Raw genomic sequence first — 13,868 nt, 5'->3', positions numbered from 1 at the left:
GTTTTGATTTGCATTTCTTTTATGGCTAGAGAGGTTGAGCATTTCTTCATCTGTCTTCATGGCCTTCCTTCTTTCCTCTTCAGTGAAGTTTCTCTTTAAGTCTTTAGCCCACTTATTTATTGGGCAGTTGTTTCTTTGAAGATTTGTTGTTGGGGGATTTAATTTTTTGAGTTCCAGGTATATTTTAGATATGAGACCCTTGTCCGTTGTATGTCTAGTGAAGATCTTCTCCCAATCTGTGGGCTCTCTATTGATCTTGCTAGCTATGTCCTTTGCCATGCAGAAGCTCTGAAGCTTCATGCAGTCCCATTTGTCCAACCTTCTTTTGATTTGTTGTGTTTCTGGGTCTCTATTAAGAAAATTTCGGCCTGTGCCAAGGAGACCTAGGGTTTCTCCTATTCCGTCCTGTAGTGTTTTCAGAGTGTCTGCTTTGACTCCGAGGTCTTTGATCCATTTGGAAGAACTCCCAGTCTTTCCCCTACTCTCCTCAGGACTCTGAACAGCCTATAGAGGCTGCGCCCCGCCTCCTTTCGGCGGCAGCCCCGCCCCTCCGGCGGCACGGCACGCCCTCCGGCGGCACGGCACGCCCCCCCCCCGCAGCACACTCCGTGGGCGGTGACATCAGCCTCCATGCCCCGCCCCTTCCGCTGGCCCCGTCCGCGGAGCGGTGAGGCGCCTCCCTTGATGCCCGCCCCCTCCAGCGGGCCGGGCCACGGGGCCACGCTGACTATTGGGACCCCGCTGGTTATTACAAGCTCTTTTGCTCAAGGCTAGTGCTCTACCTTTTCGAGCCACAGCCCCACTTCCGGTTTTCTGGTATTTAATTCTCGGGCTGGCTTTGAACCTCGATCCTGAGATCTCAGCCTCCTGAATAGGATTACAGATGTGGGCCATCAGCGCCCGCCCGGCCAGTGCTGGTTTTCAGGGCTTACCGGCAGTCTCGGACTACTCTGGCCCCGCCCTTCCTTCTCTAGCCCCGCCCCTCTGGCCCGGCTGGCTCCACCCACCTGCCTTTAGCCCACGAGTTCCGACCCTGCAGCCTGCAGCGCCACTGCCAGCTCCGCTCGAGCGCAGCGGTTGCCTCTGTCCCTGGCCCGCACCCACCCGGGCGCGGTTGTCTAGGAGAGGGACGCGTAGGGCTTGGCTGCCGTAGGCTGGTCAACCCCGTAGGTCCAGACGGAAAAGAGACACCCCTGATCTGCAGCCAGGGTGATCCTGATCCTCAGGGTGAGCCACTAGGTCCTGTCAGGCCTTGCTGACCCCGCGAAGGTCCCAGAGCCATCAGCATGTCCAGCGAGCCGAGCGCGCTGGGGACCTCACCCCGGGCCCCACGTCCGGGGACACAGAAGTCATCTGGATCGGCGACCAAGAAGGGGGAGCGCGCCGTCAAGGAAAAGCCAGGGCCCGTCCTGCAGCCAGTAGGGGAGGAGGAGTCCAAAAATCCTGGTAGGCTGGGCTGGCGGCTGGGGTTGAGGGATCCAGCTTCTGTGCAGCTGGGGCCCAACCACCACTCCTTCACTCTGAACTCAAACTCTAGTATGGTTCCCCCTCCCCCCCCCGCCCCTCCCTCATTTAAGTAAGGGCTCTTTCTGTTGCAAATGTTCGAGCCCCAGCCAGAACTAGTTAATAACCATCAAGGGGGAATTTGTGGGATGGTTTCTTGATCCAAACTTGACAGCTTTGCCATCAGAGAGGACCAGGAAATTGCTGTCCCTGGAATGGAGATAACTTGGGAAAAGACTCCATTTGTCTACCTTTGCCAGGTGCCATCTTCCTCAAAATATTAGATGGGGGTAGGGGTAGTATGATAGTTGAAGAAAAAGCATCATCCAGAAGGAAGAGTCGAGAGAATAAAATGTGCTGCATTCTACGGTGTGCTAATACATATCAGTAATCCCAACACTCAGAAGTCTTCACAGGAGAATCTCAAGTTCAAGGCCAGTCTGGGCTACATAGAATCACCCTATCTTAAGAAAAGAAAAAGGAAGGCAAGTGCCAAGAGCACACTGTAATCCCTAGCTACTTAGGAGGCTGATATCTGAGGATCCAGGTTTGGAGCCAGCTTGGCAGATAAATCCAAGAGATTCTTATTTCCAATTAACCAATAAAGAGCTGGAAGTGGAGGCATGGTAGAGACAGCCATAAGCAAAAAAAAAGCTGAGTGAGAGCTCAGAGCCCTGAGTTCAAGCCCTGGTACACAACCCCTCCCCCCACATCAGGGAAGAAAAGAGAAATGATATTTACTGTATGGAAAGGGGTGTGAGGAGAGAGCAGGGAGATGAGCTACATGACTATTTTAACAGTAAATGTGATCTCGCAGGGTTCATTCATAGTGGTGAAATATGTGTGCATAGGGGTAGTAGGTTAGGCAGCCTGGGAGGTGGACAAATTGGTCAAAGATTGAATAGGGTGGGGAGTAAGAAACAATAATTCCTCATTTCTGGGCTGGATGCTGGGTGGGTGGGGATGGGAAAACTGGCAAGAACAGCATGAATCTCAGGCCTCCAGGGGGTGAAGTCAGCGGGGCAGCTGAAGTACTGAAGTGAGGAGAGACGTGGCTTTGGGAGCTGCTAATGTTCTGGCACGGCATGATAGAGATCCCTAAGGGAGGAAGAATATAAAGACAGTAGAGGGCTGAGGGCTCAGGTTGTAGAGAATTCTGTGGCTGGGGAGCTCCAGTGGTTTGGAAGAAAGGTAGGGGAGAATTCTAGTGATAGCTGCAAAAGATCCTAGATAGAGCAAGGTGGAGGTCACTGTGGCTTTAATAGGTGTCATTGTGCTCTAGCAGGTGTGGGGCTCAGATGTGAGGCTGAGAGGAGAAAGTGTGGAAGCATGATGGCTTGTTTCTCAAGAAGCTATGCGTCGAGGCTGTTAGAAAGGAGTGAGGGAGAGCAGAGGAGCAACCTCTTATTTGTAGTACCAGGCTTTGAACTCAGGGCTTCAGGCCCCTTGCTATGCAGTGTTCTAACACTTTCCTCCAGACTTCTAAAGTCTCTAGAACAGCTTGTTTTATTCTGTGGTGGTACTGGGCCTTAAGCTCAGGGACTGGGTATAGTCTTAGATTTTTTTCTCTTTCTTTCTTTTTTTTTTTTTTGCCAAAGGTTGGCAGTCTACCACTTGAGCCACAGTTCTACTGTCATTTTGGTAGTTAGTTGGAGATGAGTCTCACAGAGTTTCTGCCCAGGCTGGCTTTGAACCTCGACCCTCAGATCTCAGCCACTTGAGTAGCTAGGATTATAGGCATGAGCCACCAGCGCCTGGCTAGCGTTTTTGCAAAGCAGTTTCTTCCCTGCGCTGTGGTGACTGGGGGGTTGGCATGGGAACGGGGGCGTCTCGGGCTCTGCTGCCCCCTAGCGGCAGCGAACGACACTCGCTCACCCCCGTGCGCGCCGCAGAGGAGTACCAGTGCACCGGGGTCCTGGAGACGGACTTCGCCGAGCTCTGCACCAGATCAGGCTATACCGAGTTCCCCAAAGTTGTCGTCCGGCCCCGTCCCCACCAGGCCTTCGTTCCATCGGCTTCTTTGTCAGAAAAGCCTAACCCAGGTGAGTGACAGGGAGACTCTGGGTGTCTGGCAGGGCCACATTCCACCCCTAACCTCCCCTGCATGCACGGTGGGCAGGGATGAATGACCCGGATGCAAGGTGGGAGTGTGTGAGGCAGAATGTTTCTTTCTTTGTGTGTGTGTGTGTGTGCCAGTTGTGGAGCCTGAACTCTGGGTCTGGGTGCTGTCCCTCAGCTCTTCAGCTCAAGGCTAGTGCTCTACCATAAGAGGCAGAATGTTTCTAAAGCACAGATGAGGACAGGAGGATCTCCTGCTTTCCTCTCCACTGTGTGCTCCAGTCCTGTGGGACCTCCAAACCCACAGGCTGAGGGGGTTTGGGGCCTAACTGGCCATCTCTGTCCTCTCTCACTGCACTCCTGCCTCTAGATGAGCAGCGGCTGTCGGCATCCTGTAGCATCAACAGCATGGAGAGCAAATACGTATTTTTCCGGCCCACCATCCAGGTAGAGCTGGAGCAGGAGGACAACAAGCTAGTGAAGGAGATCTACATTCGCGGTGAGGGCCACTGTCCCTCCCCAGCTGCCCCAGCCCTTAGTAGCAGCTGAGGCATCTTCTTTGTCTCCTAGCAGGCTGGAAGGTTGATGACCGGATGCTGGGCATCTTCTCCAAATGCCTGCCTGCTCTCAGCCAGCTACAGGCCATCTAGTGAGAGGGCATGGATGGAGGGGTAGAAGGCCAGTGTGGAAGCTTGGGCTCCTGCTGACTTGGGAGAGAGCGGAAGGGGCACTGAAGAGTGAGGGGGTTGGAGAATGGTAGGGGGCCTGGCTGGGAGAACTGTGGGATGGGATTTCTAGGAGCTGACCTCCAGCTGTTCTGTGCTTCCTCCAAATCCAGCTTGTGGAAGGTGGGTCTCACTGATAAGACGCTGGCCACCTTCATCGCCATCCTACCTCTCTGTTCATCCACACTCAGGTCAGCAGAAGGAAGTGGCCCCTGAGGCCTGGGCAACCTGGCTGGGTGGTTAGGGGAAATGGTGAGTTAGATGGTTCAGCCAGCGTCTGCTGGATAAGGTATCTTCTACCCCGAGAAGCCATCCCATTTCAATCCATACAACATCCATCCTGTTGGCTCAGCCTTTGAGGGTTCATCACCTCTCTTCTCTATCAGTCTGCCACCAATTACTCTCTCCTTGGAGGTCATCTCCCTTGTTTCTTAGTCCAGTACAGGAGCTGGTAAGACACCATTCCAGCAGGAATTTGCAGAGGGGGAGATTAGAACCTAGGAATAAATATTGCAGGGTAGGGTCCCCACACTGTGGAAGCTGAGGAAGGGAACATGGGGGTAAAGAGAGCACTCACTCACTTTGTAGGTTTGGGTCAGGAAGACCTAGAAGGCTGCCTGGAGGAGGTGGTGCTGAGCCGAGCCTTAGACTCAGGGAGCAGGAACCAGATGTGAGGTAGCTAACAACAGCTGTAGTTTGGAGTCAAAAGGACCCCAAAGGAGCTGTCTGCTTTTTCTTCCATGCCATTACTAGCACTCAGGACCTGAGTGCTGGACCTTAGCTTTTTCACATAAGCCTAGTGTTCTACCAATTGAGCCTCAGCTCCACTTTCAACTTTTTGGTGGTTAAGTGAAGATAAGACTTTCACAGATGTTTCTGGCCAGGCTAGCTTCAAACCTGGATTCTCAGATGTCAGCCTCCTGAGTAGTTAGGATTACAAGCATGGTCCACCAGCTCCCACATGTCTGCTGTCTGCTCCTTCAGCACCCTTGATCTTACTTGGCAGATAGGACTTGTTGGATGGAGTAGACACTCTCCAAGGGTAGAGACTGTCTTCTTTGGCAGAGTAGCCAGCACTCCTTGTGTAGAATACCATGCAACACATTCCATTGCATTGTGGGAACTAGAAACCACGTAGCTCATAGAAAAAGAACGATATGAATTTGTTAGAATCGTTTTTACCAGCATGAAGATAATTTAAAATGAATTTTTATGTGAAAGAAAGGCAGCCTCACCTTTCCTGGAAGGCTGACCAAAAACGTATACCTCGTGGGAGAAAAGATTTAGTTTGAGAAATTTCTGAACCATTGGTTCACTTTTTGTTGTAACCTGGAATGATGATCTGTCTCAGGATCTGTCTGGAGGTTGCAGTAAAGCTCTTGGTTGGGACTGTGGTCATCTTAAGATGACAGAGGACTGAGAACCTGCTTCCAGGTTTGCACCTCTTCATAGGCTGTGGTCTTCATGATAGGAAAAGATAAAAGCCAAGTCTCTGTGTGTGTGTGTGTGCGTGTGTGTGTGTGTGTGTGTGTGTGTGTGTGCGTGTGCTGGTCCTGCGGGTTTGAACTCAGGGCGTTGGCATTGTCCTTGAGCTTTTCTGCTCAAGGCTTGTACTCTTACCATTTGAGCCATTGCTCCACTTCCAGCTTTTTACTGGTTAATTGGGTAAGGGTCTTCGAGGCTTTCCTGCCCAGGCTGGCACCATCCTCATATCTCAGCCTCCTGGGTAGCTAGGATTACAGGTGTGGAGTCACAGTCCTCTCATCACATTGCCCTATGCTGTTGGTAAGAAGTGAGTCACTGGATGGAGCCACGTGCAAGGGAAAGGATTGCACAGGAACTGTGTCTTGTTGGTAGGGAATCAGCTCACTACAGGTCAGCTTTGGGAGGTGGCCTGTTCATGTCGTCACACTTGTGAACTTTTGATTCTGTTTCCTGCCACACTTCCTCCTCCAAACCCTCCCTTGCCTGACCTCAGTGGTACCTAGTTCTCAGCTTCCCTCCCACCCTTAGGAAGGTGTCTCTGGAGGGGAACCCAATTCCGGAGCAATCCTATCACAAGCTCATGGCAGCAGACAGCACGTAAGACTCGTTGCCCTTGTTCCCCCTTCTTTGGGCCTGTGGCTCTCTTCCAAGCCATTTGTAGTTCCTTTAGCCTCTCCCCAGGGGTGCTCCTATTCTTTCTCCCCTTCAGACTGGGCTGCCTCCTTCATGTCCCCTGGTAACCCTGCTTCCCGTGAATGTCCAGTAGTTCCGTTCTTCCGTGATTGACTCCCCCCACCCCACCCCCTTCTCCCGCTGTTCCAGGATCATGCATTTGTCTCTGCGAAACAACAACATCGACGACCACGGGGCGCAGCTCCTGGGCCAGGCGCTGTCCACGCTGCACAGCTGCAACCGCACCCTGGTGTCGCTGAACCTGGGCTTCAACCACATCGGTGACGAGGGCGCGGGTTACATCGCGGACGTGCGTGTACAGTGCGGGCCGAGCCCGCCGGGGAGGGGCTGGGCAGGGGATCCGGGCACAGGGCCGGCCCTCCGCGCGCTCACGCGCCCGTCCTCCTGGGCGCAGGGCCTGAGGCTGAACCGCTCGCTGCTCTGGCTGTCCCTGGCGCACAACCGCATTCAGGACAAGGGCGCCCTGAAGCTTGCGGAGGTGAGTGTGCTGGTGGCCGGATGGGGCCGGGGAGCCGCCTGTGTGCCCCCCACCTGCCTCCGGGCGTCTGATGGTCGGATGCCGGCCACGCCCCAGGTCCTGCGTCCCTTTGAGCTCACGCACACAGAGGTGGTGGAGCGCCGGCGCCTCCTGCTGGAGAAAGGATCGCAGGAGCGGTCGCGATCGGTGAGCCGCAACCTGGTCCCAGGCCTGCTGTTCAGGTCCACTGCTTTTCAGCACGCCGGCCTCGCCGGACCTCCAATCTCCATGCCCACCCCTGTCCGACTGACTTCTGTACACTTCTACCTAACGTTCCCCAAGCCCCTGCTGGGGGTGTGTGTGGGGGGGGGCGCTCCAGTTTGCAGAGCCACCTGGGCTGGTGACAAACCGACACACACTGTAATCCCAGGTGGCAGAAGGTTCAAAGCAGGAGGTTCAAAACTTGGAGGTCAGTCTGGGCAACAAAGTGAGATGTCTCCAAAGAAACTAAGGCTCAGCTAGGTGCCAGTGGCTCACCCCGACAACCCTAGCTACCTGGGAGGCTGAGATGTGAGGATCAACATTTGAAGCCAGTCCAGGCAGACAAATCTTGCGAGTCTTATTACCAGTTAACCAGAAAAAAAAAAAAAGCTGTACTTTGAGGTGTAGCTCAGGTGGTAGAGTACCTGCTGTGAGCCTGTTTAGAGGTGAGGTCCTGAATTCGAGCCCCAGTACTAGTGTTTGCTCATGTGCACATGCTTGCGCTCTCTGTCTCTGTCTGTCTCTACCCTGCCCCCCCCCCCCCCCCCCCCAGCTCAGTGGTAGAGTGCTTGCAGGGCATTTTCAATCCCCAGCATCACAACAAATATAATGAAACTAGTTGTAGTTTCCTTCAATAGGAGAGTGAGCCACTCAGGGCTTTCCTTTATACTTCTATTTCCTGCCAACAGCTCTTCCACAGAGTAGGCATTTAGATAGGGAGATGGGTGCTGCCAACCCAGCTGCTACCCAGGCATAGGCTGCTCTCCATCTCCTGACTGATAAAGGACTTTAACAGTTTCCTCCACCCTCTCCTGTCTGTGAGCACAGCCCTCCTCCTCTAGACATGGGGACTCCCGCGAGAAGCCTCAGATGTCGGGTATCAGCAATGTTGCACTGGTGGACAAGTCAGAGAAGGCACAGGCAGCGAAAATGCCTAAGGGCCTGGGCAAGAAAAAGGAGAAGGCGGGGGTAGGTGTGTGGAATGAGGAAGCCTGGGCAGTGGATGGACTGAGAGGAGCTTCTGTGGTGTACAGAGTGGGTAGAAGGGGGGGGGGTCAAATGGTCTTTGAAAGGCCTTCTCAGGTTAGAGCCTTCCTATACCCATCCTTCTGGGAGGCAGGACTTTTTAACTCTCTTCTCCTATCCTCCACAGGAAGTGGTCAAAAAAGAAGAGAAGTCAGGGTCCGGGCAATCACCCACACAAGGAACTGCTAAGAAAGAAGACTTGGCAAAGTCAGCCAAGGGGAGTAAGTGTGAATACCTCTCTGGGTACCTCCCCCACGTGGAAGAAGGAACAGCCCTAGGAGGCTGTTCACAGTCAAGAGCTGATCTTGTCCATGTCTCTCTCTCTGGGTCCCATTTCTTTCTTATAGTTAGATGATGTGGAAAGCCTTGCTAGGTCCAGACACTGTGATTTCTTTCTTATAGTTAGATGATGTGGAAAGCCTTGCTAGGTCCAGACACTGTGATCCACTGCCTTCCACAGCTCATTTCTAGGAACTGGATCCCTGTGGCTCTGTCCTCAGAAAAAGAATCTACTTACCTAGCTGGGGGTGGGGGGAGGGTGTCTCTTGCAGCTGTTTGTATTGTACCCAAACCCAAAGCTCTTGGAGTTCAGCAAGCCTATCTGCCTGACCATTCTCTCTGGGGGAGCCTGAGTGGCGTCTGAGCTCTTCACTGTGCATTCTGGTTCCTCTTCTGGCCCCAGAGGTGACCATCCCTGAGCAGAAGCTAACTAAAGGAAAAACCATCAAGACTGGGGGAAAAGAGAAACGCAGCATCTTTATGGAGTCAGAGGTGAGCTACAAGAGGAACAGAACAAACTCCAGACCTCCCAAGCACACCTCCCTCTTGAGAACACAGTCTCTAGCCTGCCTTTTAATAGCAGCTGCTCCTTTTCCAACTCTCCTCCACTCTTAACCTGCCACGTCCCAAACCCCTCCATGACCAGGAATAACTGTGCAGTTCACTGGACCTTCCTCTCTGGCTTGAGCAGGGCCCACCTCCTTTCCTTCTCTAGCGTAATCCCCATGCTGGATGGGCTGCACAGTAGAGGCTGTGTCCTGATTACTGTCCCCACCATTTGTGCCTGTACAACTGCATGGCAAAGCTTGTTTCTGCCCCTCTTAGCAGTTCCCCAAGGCACTTTTAAATCCTCGCATTGGCGCACCATGTCTCATGCAAGGCTCTTCCTTAACCTTCTCCTTTGCCGCTGGATCCTCCCTCTTTTCCTGAACCAATGTGCTTCTTGCTTTGTACATCTTCCTGGGTCACCAACTTTCTAGCTCCCACTTCTCAGCCCATCATCCTGTCAGCTGCTCAAGAGTCTTTATCCTTAGATTTGGTCTCAACCCTACCACACAACAGCTAGGCAGGAAGGGCCTCCTTTTTATGTCATACCTGGTACCCAAGACAAGCTTGGAGGAAGTAGGATTCCTTTTTAATTCCCACTTTATAGTCATTTCCTGTCTCAGGAAAGCTGCTATTTCTCATTGGGACTGTCAGAGTTTTCCATTTTGCTTTAACTGTCATCTCACTACAGTCCCTTCTCATTGTCAGGTGTTAGGAAATACTCAGAAAAACCTTAGTGTTAGCAAATACTCAGAAAAATCTTATGTCGGGCTGGGAAGGTGGCTCAGTGGTAGAGCGCTTGCCTTGCATGCATGAGGCCCTGGGTTCGATTCCTCAGCACCATATAAGCAAAAAAGAAAAAAGCCCAAAGTGCACTGTGGCTCAAGTGGTAGAGCGCTAGTCTTGAGCTGAAGAGCTCAGGGGCAGTGCCCAGGCCCAGAGTTCAAGTCCCAGGACTGCAAACAAAACAAAAAGGACAACAAAACCACAAAAAAAACCCTCTGTACCCATGCTGTTTCATGCCTCCAGAGCTGGTGCACCTCCCGTGTTCTTTGCCTGCAATACTTTTTCTTCACTTGGAAATGTCCACACACTTCAGCTCCCAGGCCACCTCTTGGAGGCTACCTCTTGGCCCTGGCCTGGTGTAGGTGTCTCCCTCGTGCTCCCATACGCTCAGCTTACCTGCCAAGGAGCCATCCACATGCATTCTTCTTTCACTCTCTTGACTCTCTCACACTGAGCAGCTTCTTGAGGGTATGGACTTATTTATTTTGTATCCCTAGCACTCAGGACAGAGCCTGGACTATAGCCATCAGCCAAAACACGTATGTTGAATGGATGACTGGCCTGTTGACCAGTTCCCCTATCTGTTGCTGCAGTAATTATTGTATTTTACTTTTTGTATTGTATATTGTATTTTATTCATATGTTGTATATTATTTTGTATTGTATTTTAGCAGCTGGTTGCTGAAACTACTGAGATGGTCAACCCTCTCCTGGAGCCTGTGGAACACAGAGATGGGAAGGTTTTCATGCCTGGGAACAAAGTCCTTTTGCACCTCAACCTCCTTCGTAAGTTTGACAATCTTCCCTGCTCCTCATCCTGCCCAGAGGGTCCATACCTGGTTCTTCCATAGTTGGGCATTGTGTTGTCAGAGGCCTCTTGCATGGGGCTAGGGGAAGTGCAGGATCAGGAAGGTGGGCTGAGCATAGTAATTCATGAGAGAGGCATGAAAAGGGTCAAGTCAGACAAGGAGAAGAGGAACTGGAGGGAGTGGGGTGTAGGAGCTGTTAGGGAAAGGAGGCCTGGGCTGTCAACTCTGGGTGACCTGTAAGAGCCAGGCTGCTGAGTGCAGTACCTGAAACAACCTCCTTTGTGCTGTCCATCAGGAAATCGTATCACAGAGGTGGGGCTGGAAGGCTTCCTCACTGTAGTTCGGTACCAGGTACAGTTCTCCAAACAGAAGACTTCTTCGTCCAAGGGCCCAATGGGGTTGCTATGGCTGTCTCTAGCGGTAAGTCCTTCTCTCTCTCTCATGCCACTCCAGTAGGTAGCTGCTATTTTCCATTTCTAAGGATGATCTGTAGTCACTCCACCCACCCCACACCCCTGCTTTGAGTGTGTGTGTGTGTTGATCCCTGGGTTAGAACTAGCACTTACTAGGCAGTTATACTATGTCTTTTTTTTGGGGGTGGGGGGAGGTCGGTCATGAGGCTTCAACACTGGGCCTGGGCACTGTCCCTCAGCTCTTCAGCTCAAGGCTAGCGCTCTACCACTTGAGCCACAGCACCACCACTTCCATTTATCTAGTGGTTAATTTGAAGATAAGAGTTTCATAGGGGCTGGGAAGGTGGCTCAGTGGTAGAGTGCTTGCCTTGCATGCCTGAGGCCCTGGGTTCAATTCCTCAGCACCACATAAGCAAAAAGAAAAAGGCCGGAAGTGGCGCTGTGGCTCAAGTGGTAGAACACTAGCCTTGAGCTGAAGAGCTGAGGGACAGCGTGCAGGCCTAGACTTCAGGCCCCACGACCGGACCCAAAAAAAAAAAAAAAGAGTTTCATAGACTTTCCTGCTCAGGCTGGCTTTGAACCACGATCCTCAGATATCAGCCTCTTAAGTAGCTAGGATTACAGGCATGAGCCACTGATGCCTGGCTGCACACCTCTTGAGTCATACTTTTGTCTCAGCCTTTTGCTGGTGATTTTGGAGATGCAGACTTCCTGAGTAGCTCCTGGTGCCTGGCAATTCCCAGATTCTTTATCACATAAGTAGTCCTGAAGTTTGAACTCAGGGTCTGGGCACTGTCCCTGACTTTTTTTTTTTAATCAGTTGTGGGGCTTGAACTCTGGGCCTGAGCGCTGTCCCTCAGCTCTTCAGCTCAAGACTAGTGCTCTACCACTTTGAGCCACAGCACCACTTCTGGGTTTCTGGTGGTTAATTGGAGAGAAGAGTCTCACAGCCTTTGAACCGTGATCCTCAGATATCAGCCTCCTGAGTAGCTAGGATTACAGGCATGAGCCACGAGTGCCCAGCTGTCTCTGACTTTTTGCTCAAGGCTAGGGCTCTATCACTTGAGCCACAGCACCACTTCCCGCTGTTTAGGTGGTTAGTTGGAGATAGAGTCTCACATACTTTCCTGCCCAGGCTCAGATCCTCAGATCTCAGCTTCCAGAGTAGCTAGGATTACAGGCATGAGCCACCAGTGCCCAGCCTCCATTTGTCTTTTTGTAGGATTGGTGGCCTCAATCACTAACCTTTCCTGAAGTCTACAACTCCCTAACCTACTTTGCCACAGGGTTCTTTTTCTCTTTCAGAAAAACTACTTCCACCCACAGTGTCCCGCATATGCCATGATCCAGGAGCTGATGCTGCCAAGGGACCCCATCAAGTCCAAACTCAAGGAGGAGGAGGCCATTGCTTTCCCCACCTAGCCCCTTCCTGCTGTCTTCCTTGAGACTCTGGGCTACAGAAGCACCTTTGTCTCTGGGTGGGCTGGCCCCCTGGGAAGATTCATACCAGTAACAAAATCTGCTGTACTGTTCTTTGAAAACTGTCTCAGTACTATTTGGATTCTTGAGTCTGTTCATGTTTAGAAATGGCATGAGAGTGATGGTCTGAATCACTCTATGGTTCTCCTGGGGGTGATCTCAGCCCTTTTGGAAGCATTCTTCAGGGCCACTGTGCCTCTCTTCTGCTCTCTGGGTTCTTGTCCCAACAACTCACTCCTCCCTCTAGTGTCCCCAAAGGGCGTACCTTCCACCAGGATGTGTAAGTCAGCAGAGGGAAGGATCTGGAATGGAGCCTGTCACTAATGGCACAGATGTGAGATAGTGTAGGAATAAGTAGGGCTGAGGAACTGAGACCAGTCTCCATCCCCCATATCCCATTCCCACCCCCACTTCTGCTTATCTTCTTCACCCAGATGTTTAACTGGTTTTAAATCCTCTGGACAAGGTGCTAAAGTGTCTCAACATCTGTATAGCAAAGGCTAAGCATTAAACTTGAAAGCAAGGACACCCAGAGTGTGGGGGCTGCTGTAGTTTTGCCCTTCAGTATTGTCTCCAAGACTAGGCTCTGCAAAGCCCACCACTAACCCAGAAGGGCCTCCAGGAAAGGTACAGAGACAGCCAACCTTTCTCCACTCTGCACACACTGAACTGCTTCACATCCCCTCCACTGTGGTTTCTGTCTTCTCAGGGCAGCTGAGGCAGCTCCCCTGGTCTTCCCGCCTCAGCTGTCTCTGTACTGGTTACAGCCTCTATTTTCCCAACACAGAGCACACTAAGGTGCTTAGGATCAGCCGTCCCTACTTCCTCAAACCCAGGTCCACTAATGCTCCAGTGACCTCTCTAAGTCGTGGATGATGTGACTGTGTCTGCAGAAGGGAGGGGGAGAGGAGAAGATGGGGAGGGAAGAGGATGGGCAAGGAGCTATTCTCAGTTTGCTTAGATCCCTTGGTCTCTGGTGCCTGCTCCTGTGTAAAGCAAGTTCCATGTCTTTATGTGTTATACAACCACAGGCTGTGTAACATTTAGACAGTAAACTTTGAAGCTCTGGGAAAGAACACAGTTAAAACTTGAGCCTGGATGTCTGGGGTCAGGGATAAGGGCTGCTTCCTCTATTTCCTTATACCCAGTCCTAGATAGTCTTTTTCTTTTCTTTAATCAGCTGTGGGGCTTGAACTAAGGTCCTGGGTGTCCCTGAGTTTTTAACTAAGGTCCTGGGTATCCCTGAACTTTTTTACTCAAGGCTAGTGCTCTACCACTTTGAGCCACAGCTCTACTTCCAGTTTTCTAGTGATTGAGTCTCACTAACTTTCCTGCCCTGGCTGGCTTT

General features: G+C 51.9%; 1 protein-coding gene across 1 annotated transcript; it reads left to right on the top strand.

Annotated features, from left to right (window-relative positions):
• The first annotated feature begins 1,286 nt into the window (after positions 1–1,286).
• Lrrc71 (leucine rich repeat containing 71) lies at positions 1,287–12,619 on the top strand. Its single transcript, XM_042682070.1, has 15 exons — positions 1,287–1,446; positions 3,396–3,545; positions 3,932–4,060; positions 4,135–4,210; positions 4,400–4,477; positions 6,300–6,368; positions 6,594–6,753; positions 6,859–6,942; positions 7,039–7,128; positions 8,011–8,151; positions 8,336–8,429; positions 8,891–8,979; positions 10,491–10,605; positions 10,924–11,048; positions 12,347–12,619. Exons 1-15 carry the CDS (start codon positions 1,287–1,289, stop codon positions 12,461–12,463), a joined length of 1,677 nt encoding a protein of 558 aa, XP_042538004.1. The 3' UTR covers positions 12,464–12,619.
• Positions 12,620–13,868: the final 1,249 nt, after the last annotated feature.

The sequence above is a fragment of the Dipodomys spectabilis genome, unplaced genomic scaffold (assembly GCF_019054845.1).
Source record: "Dipodomys spectabilis isolate Male_0828 unplaced genomic scaffold, ASM1905484v1 ptg000069l, whole genome shotgun sequence".
In the NCBI taxonomy this organism is placed as follows: domain Eukaryota; kingdom Metazoa; phylum Chordata; class Mammalia; order Rodentia; family Heteromyidae; genus Dipodomys; species Dipodomys spectabilis.
This window is presented reverse-complemented; position numbering and strand designations above follow the sequence as displayed.